Source organism: Stegastes partitus, unplaced genomic scaffold (genome assembly GCF_000690725.1).
Source record: "Stegastes partitus isolate 25-593 unplaced genomic scaffold, Stegastes_partitus-1.0.2 Scaffold996, whole genome shotgun sequence".
In the NCBI taxonomy this organism is placed as follows: domain Eukaryota; kingdom Metazoa; phylum Chordata; class Actinopteri; family Pomacentridae; genus Stegastes; species Stegastes partitus.
Window position 1 is genome coordinate 218,080 of NW_007578727.1, and position 7,585 is coordinate 225,664.

The following is a 7,585-nucleotide window of genomic DNA, read 5'->3' on the forward strand; positions in this document are numbered from 1 at the left end:
TACATGGGTTAGAATTTCAATGAATGCATATGTGGAAAAGAAATATGAGAGATTAAAGTTTTTATACAAATCTCATGAAAAATTACAGAGAAAACAAAAGAATGTTGGTGAAAATCAAGATGTGTGTGTCCTTCTTTATTTCCTGATGTTGCACTTTCAAATCCAGCCAAGAAAAAAGAGAAAAAGTAGAAACCAGTTATAAAAATGAGCCCAAAACTGATCAAAAACAAACCGTGACACCAGACTACCATTAGTCCAACACCAAGTGTATATTTGTAATTTACTTTGTGGTTCATGCAGAGCTGTTCTGGCAGACGAAGCACAAATCAGTCTGATTACATTGGTGAATATGTGAGAGTTTTCTGAGCGTTTCAGAAACGTTCAGGAGGCTCAGACAGCAGTGTTTTCTCTCTCACTTGCAGCAGCTGATCTCCTCCCCTGATTATAAAGTCAGCAAAAGTGAAAGGAGACTGTCAGACGAGCTTTTTGTCAACAAGACTCATTCCAAAGTAAGTTTGACCACAAACTTTTCATTTATTCTTCTCTCAACATTTCTTTTCTATTTGCTAGAAAACAGATTTCTCTGTGTTCCAGGTTTTCACATCTGCAATTAACTTCAACTGCTTTATTTTCTGCGTTTGAATTCATTTGTTGACATTTTTGTTAAATTTAGTCCTGCGACAAGAAGGAAATCAGTCTTGGAGAGCATGTCTGATGATCTTATTGAAGGAAATTTGTTATGAATTTAAAGGTGAAGCTCTCAGTAGTTTGAGGATCATTTCTGAGTGACTTGCATTTCAACTCTGAAGCAGTTTCATTTCCTCAGTGATTGCTGAAGGTTTCTGAGAAGTTGGACGTGACTTCCAGAGTTTTTTATTTTTAATCTAAATCTGTAAAAACAGGAAGCATGTTTGGCTGCAAATCATTAAAAACTTTCTTTTAACAGAACTGCAGGAACACACAGTGAGAAAGAACTGCTTTAAATGATTGTAGATCTTTATGGAAAAAGATCATTTAATGAAAAATCAGTCAGCGCCTCCATCAGTCCTCCTCAGAATCAGCTGATTCTTTACCGACAGTAACTTTAGTATATTTGATGAAGCTATGCAAAGTTTTACCTTCATACTGTGAATATTATTAGAGCTACTGGCCTTTGAAGTACATAGAGGTGGGTCCAAATATCACACTTTCTCATTGACTGAAAATTGACAAGTGTGAAGGGCTGAAAATCATATTTCAAAGCATCATCTTCTGAATCCAGGTCTATACAAAGACTAAAATCAAGTCAGAAAGAAGCTCAGAACCAGCTGAAATCCTGTTCAAATCCAGCCAAAAAAAAAAGTAGAAACCAGTTATAAAAATAGACCAAAAGTGATCAAAAACCAACTTTGAAAAAAGACCAAATCCAGTTTAAATGCAGTCCCAAACCAGTTTATTTCAGTCCCAAACCAGTTCATCTCCAGTCTAAAACCTGACACTATGTTTGAGAACAGTGTGGATCTGATGGTTCCTCTGCTTGCTGTTGTTCTGACAGTTTTCTGGCTGGAGGATCTGAAGAACATCGAGGCCTCCATCATGTCCAGCGGTGAGCGGCTGCTGCAGCTGATCTCCAGCTGGATGGAGCAGCAGCAGCTCTGTGCCGAGCAGCTGAGGAAGCTAGCCAGGCAGCTGGAGGCCCTCAGACAGAAACACATCCAAAGAGCGTTTGTTAGCGTCCTGAAGACGGCGCTGGTAGGTGGAAGTCTGATCGTGCTCTTTGCGTTGACTGTGGTGACCCTCGGAGCAGCTTTTCCACTGTTAAATGTGACGGCAGAAGTATGCACAAAGAAAAAGAAGCTGAAACCCACTGAGCTCTTCTTAAAAGAGCAGCAGAATGTAGAGAAGAGGAGCGCTGACATTACAGAAGAGATCCAGACACTGTTTGAGAAGCTGAAGACCAAAGCCGAGGCGACTGGTTCCTGTTCAGAACCCGACCAGGTCGACCGATATGTCATGACCAAGGTCCTGACAGCACTGGCCAGACAAAGTGGACTGAAGGGTCAAGTCAGCACCAGCTTCTGCCACGGACAGCCACAAATCTTCATGAAATCCATGGCGCTCATCGACAGCCCTGCAGTGATGGCTGCAGTCGCTGGGATTTTATCATTCTTCACCCTTCAAGTTAGTGGAGAGAAATTTAAACCATCATTTGATGAAGGACTTCAGCAACTCATCGAACAAATGTCCATAAGCGGATGTAATGCCGAGGTAAGAATTTACCATTTATACATCATTAATCCTGTGAGCCCCACAACCTGCATTAGGATCTAATAAATATCCCAGTTTAATTTTTTTTTTTTTTTACTGTAAATCCAATAACTTTAAGTGCAGTTTAGTCCCATCTATAACCAGCAACCCATAACAAGATAAAAACCATCCAGATCTGTGTCCAAAACCAGTCCACAGCCAGTCTAAGATCAAGTCTGAAAACAAATGAAATCAGTCCAGGGCTCATCAGAGACCTACAAACCTAAACAGAACATATTCTGTTCAAAATCTACATTGAACCCAGTCCAAAACCGAGTCTGAAACATGTTTAAACCAAGCCTAAATCATGCCCCAAACCAGTCCAAACCATTCAGAAACCATCCCACAACTAATCAACAACCACCTTTGAAAACAGTCCAAATCAGTCTATTTATTTCACTGATGTTTTCTGTATTTTTGAAATACTATAGGACCTTATGTTGCAGTGAAAATGAACCACAGTGAGGAAAAATGAGATTGAACCTGAGTCTTAAATGAGAAAAATAGTCCAAAACAACACAAAGTTTGACTGAAAAACTCCCTGAAATACAGCGAAAAATGAGCAAACAGGAATGAAAAGTGTAAAATGAGGAAAAGAAAATGACGTAACTTGAGATCAAACTGGCTATCTGAGACTGACTCTATGAGTTTAGCTTGAGGCAGCTGCTGACACTGGAAGCTAACCTGATGTTCTTCATCAGCTGGTGGTCGGGGCGACTGGAACAGCGCGTATACTTCAACAAGCAACTGACACCTGGACAGGTATGATCAAGAAGAATCATGTGACCGAAGCCTGCCAAATACTGAGAGACACAGCCGACACAATGCAAAGGATCACCAGTACGCTGCGGCAACAGTTCGATGACATCAAGTATGATTATTTATTTTACTAAAATATAAAATCCTGGTTGGTGATTCTAAATTGTCTGTAGGTGTGAATGTGAGTGTGCTTGGTTGTCTGTCTCTAAGTGTAGCCCTGTGATAGACTGGTGACCTGTCCAGGGTGTCCCCTGTCTTCACCCTGAGTCAGCTGGGATAGACTCCAGCCCCCCACGACTCTAGTGAGGATTAAAGGGTGTATAGATGATGGATGGATGGATAAAATCCTGGAATCAACATGTTTTCAAGTGTCCACAGGTGTAACCAACGCTGGAATAATGTTGTCTCCACATACTATAGATATTTAACTATTTATATGTTTACAGACTTTTCACTTTGCACATTGTGATAAACAGAATACTTTCATGAAGCCAAAAACAGGTTTTATGATTTTAGACAAGCCGGAACAATATGGAAAAATGCAGTAACTGTTAAAACCTAAAATCTAATTCTGTCCATTGGTCTGTCTTTTTTCTCACTTTGTGTCCTTTCTCGTATTGTGTTGTGTCTTGTTTGAGTTACAGTAAGCTTAGCGTGCTGTGATAAGCTGCCTTTCATAGCCGTTGGTGGTTTTAGGGTTCAGAGTTAAGTCATGCTGACTTCACTGGTTTTATTTTCAGGAGGATGTTGGACCAGTCGGCCAGACAACAGCAAGAACTTGGCAGATTGGAAAACGAGTCAAAGTTCGACAGACCATGTAACCATAAGATATTGAACAAGAACACGAAGACTGGAAACCAGGAAGTTGTTTTTATTATGACTATGCAGTCAAACTACTCAGCTTATATTTCACATGGAAAAAAGACTGTTTGTGCTGAAAATCAGACTTATCAGACTGTTCGATGTGAGCAGAGCAGCAGCCAGACGAACCAGCAATGTGGCCGAAATGAAGAGACTGGAGGTGAACAAACAGGAGGAAGCGATCCAGGAGGTAAGAGTCCACAATGATCAAAAACTGTCCAAAATTGACCAAATTTTGACCCAAAATTTTCCAAACTACATCAAAAAAAGAAAATGGCTCACAGTTTGTCTGAAACAACTCAGAATTGTATAAAATGATTCAAAACTTCCCCCATCTTAATTGACTGAAAACTGTATATCCATCCATTATCTATACATCGCTTAATCCTCACTAGGGGGCTGGAGTCTATCCCAGCTGACTCAGGGTGAAGGCAGGGGACATCCTGGACAGGTCACCAGTCTATCACAGGGCTACACTTAGAGACAGACAACCAAGCACACTCACATTTGAAAACTGTATATAGATTCATCAAAACATTTCCAAAATACAAATATTATGTCCCAAATGGACTGAATTGACTTAGAATTTTCCAAAATGATATTTGCTGAAAACTGCTTAGTTTGTCTAAAATGACTAAAAATAGCCATAAATAGCAAATAACTACCAGAAACTCAGAATTAGTCCATTCTTGGAAAAATAGTCCAAATTGACTCAAAATACCCCAAAATGACAAATATTTGTCCAAAATTACCCAAACTTTGACTTGAAACTTTCCAAGATGGCTTGAAACGTGTTGAAAGTGGCTCACATATTTGTCTAAATTGACAAATATTTAAAATAACTTAAGTTTGTCAGTTCTTGAAAATAAAAAGTTTCTTTTTTTTATTTGACCAAAATTTGACTGAAAACCTTCCAATGCAACTTGAAACTTGTTTAAATGGCTCACAGATTTATCTAAAATGAATTAAAAATTGTCCCACATGAAAACAATGTATTTAAAATTATTCAAAAATGTGTCCATTTTTTAATGAAGAGACTGGAGGCGAACAACTGGGAGGAGGTGATGCAGGCAGTCAGAAGAGCGACAGTGACAATGATGACAAGGATCCAGATTACGAGAACAACAGTGACAGTTCATATGAAAGCAGCGACAGTTGGTATAAAAGAAGGAAAAGTACACATAGAGGGAGGAAAAGTATATCTGAAGGCAACGAAGACACTGAAAGCAACAATCAGAATATCGTCTCAAAACTTTCATCAGCGGTGGGAGCGATGGGGCTGCTCAATGCTCACTCCATTAAGAACAAAATATCCGAAATCTCTGCGTTTATACATGAGTACAAGCTGAAGATTTTGTGCCTAACAGAGACATGGTTACGTCCGGACACCGGAGACCAACTCTTAAAGGAAGCTCTCCCAGACAACTTCAAGTTCTGCCACGAGATGAGGAATAACGTCAGGGAGACATCACAAAAAGGAGGGGGAGTCGCTGTCGCGTATTCAGGGAACCTGCAGGAAACACGGGTTAAATTTGAAAAGAAAACATCCTCAAACTCCCTTGAGCCCTTCAACACCTTTGAGTACGTGGCCACAAATCTGAAACATGATGACTGGAACCAACCCATACGAGTCATCAATGTGTACCGCCCACCGAACCAAAGAAACAAACCCAGAGGCAAATGCAAAGTAGACGAATTCCTGGAGGAGTTTCAGACGCTCCTGGACGAGGTTCCCAAAGACGACAGCACTCTCATAACCGGAGATTTCAACATCCATGTAAACAACAATCCAAAGAAGTTTAAAAAATTCTTAGAGAAAAATAACCTTCATCAGCATGTAAATGAACCAACGTACCCCAGGTCAGGTAACACTCTGGATCTGGTCATCAGCAGAAACGTCGACGTCTCCAATCTCAGTGTAAGAAAGACCAAAATATCAGATCACAACCCCATAGTATTCTGTGCAAGTCCAGTGACAAAAAACACAGGAAAAAGAAATGACATGGACATCACAGATTACATCAACATGCCAAACAAAATACTCAAATACGAGTAATAATAATAATAATAATAATAATAATAAGGAACAAGAAACTGTCAAATTGTCAAAAATTGGCCACATTTTGACTGAATTTTCCAAAATGTCTTGAACTTTGCTGAAAATGGCTCAGTTTGCCTGAAGGGACAAAAACTTGTACCAAATTACTGACTCTCTCCAAAATGACTTGAAATTAATTTTAAAAGACCAACTTTGAAAATAGTTCCTTTTAGAATCTATTTTTTGCTAACATTCTGTGCAGCACCATTCACAGCGTCTATAGGAATCCCTGTTTGATGGTTCTCTGAGAGGAGTTCTGCAGAGAACCAACAGGCCTCCTTTGGTCGACAGAAAATATCCAAAACCACAAGAGGACAAACTCCATGACCATCAGCTGAACTAAATCATTGTGTTCAACAGTGCAGCATCTGCACCGTAAGAAATCATGTTTTTGTTTTTTGTTTTAACAATTTACTGTTGTTTTATAGATTTTCACAGTTTTGTTAAGTTACAGATATCTAGACTAATCACATAATGAAACTATGAATTTAATGTTTAGAATGACTTACAGTAATGTCCAAAATGACTTTTGTTTTACGTTTGATTTACATGGTGACTGTAAAAAGAAAACTATAATTTATGTCCACAACAAACATCTGTATTTGTGCTAACTGCAATTTGACAACATTTACCTATAAACTTACACTAACTGTATTCAAATTAGCTAAAAAATATTATAATTTTGCAGATATTTAGTGTTATTTCAAAAAAAAAAAAGTATTTTTATAACTAAAAAAGATAAATATTTTTATAACTGTCATTTAACAGATTTTTATTTTACTTCAAGTGCAGACAGTCACTAGAAAAGTGTCTGAATACTCTGAGCCTTTAATGATGTTATGAACCGCAGATGGTGAAGTTTGGAAACATTATTCTGAAGGTTTCGTCACAGAGCCGTGACTCTTCTCCGTCTTTTAATCAGGTTAACTGCCGGTTAGCCTGATTACTTGTCACATTACTACAGTGTTAAGCAACTTCTCCAGTTGTTTCTTGCTACTGTTACTTTACTGAAAAATGTTGTTGCACTTCTCAAACAATCAAATGTAACATTTAGACTTTTTTTCAGCTAAGATGGAGGCTGTACATGCAGGTCATTGCATTCTGCTCATCCCAGCTGGTTTAGGAACAGAGCTGAAATTCTCAAGCGGAAACTTCAGGACATATTGTACCACCTTTAAAGCTGAGTTTCTGCATGTGGCATGACGCTGGAAACCACAGTCATGATAAACAACAGCAGGACAGTAGATAAGGCGAGAAAAGGGAAATGTAAAGATTGCGTAACATGATAACCTGCAACTGAACTTCTGCTTTTGTGGCTCGCTGCATGGAGCACAAGTGATGCACGTGGCATGATGCTGGAAAACACAGTCGTGACAAGCAGCAGCAGGACAGTAGATAAGGTGAGAAAAGACATTGCTTAAATATATCCTCTACATTTCTCTTTAATCTCTACTCTACTCTTTAATCTACTTTAATCTCCTATATTATATTTAATAACATACAAAAGACATATGCTGTTGCACCTTGATTTCTGTATTTTAATTCATCCAGATTTCCACAACAAGCATCAGTGAAACTCTT

The 7,585-nt window shown here is 38.8% G+C and overlaps 1 protein-coding gene across 1 annotated transcript in view; it reads left to right on the plus strand.

The window, feature by feature from the left end:
• The first annotated feature begins 464 nt into the window (after positions 1-464).
• The window catches only part of LOC103366937 (uncharacterized), a 13,239-nt gene continuing 6,118 nt past the window's right edge, over positions 465-7,585 (plus strand). Inside the window, exons 1-6 of the mRNA XM_008294807.1 lie at positions 465-509; positions 1,535-2,247; positions 2,988-3,157; positions 3,786-4,096; positions 4,941-5,824; positions 6,207-7,404. Coding sequence (XP_008293029.1) covers positions 1,576-2,247; positions 2,988-3,157; positions 3,786-4,096; positions 4,941-5,824; positions 6,207-6,227 — 2,058 coding nt within the window. The 5' untranslated portion in view covers positions 465-509; positions 1,535-1,575 and the 3' untranslated portion in view covers positions 6,228-7,404. The remainder of the gene's footprint in view (positions 510-1,534; positions 2,248-2,987; positions 3,158-3,785; positions 4,097-4,940; positions 5,825-6,206; positions 7,405-7,585) is intronic.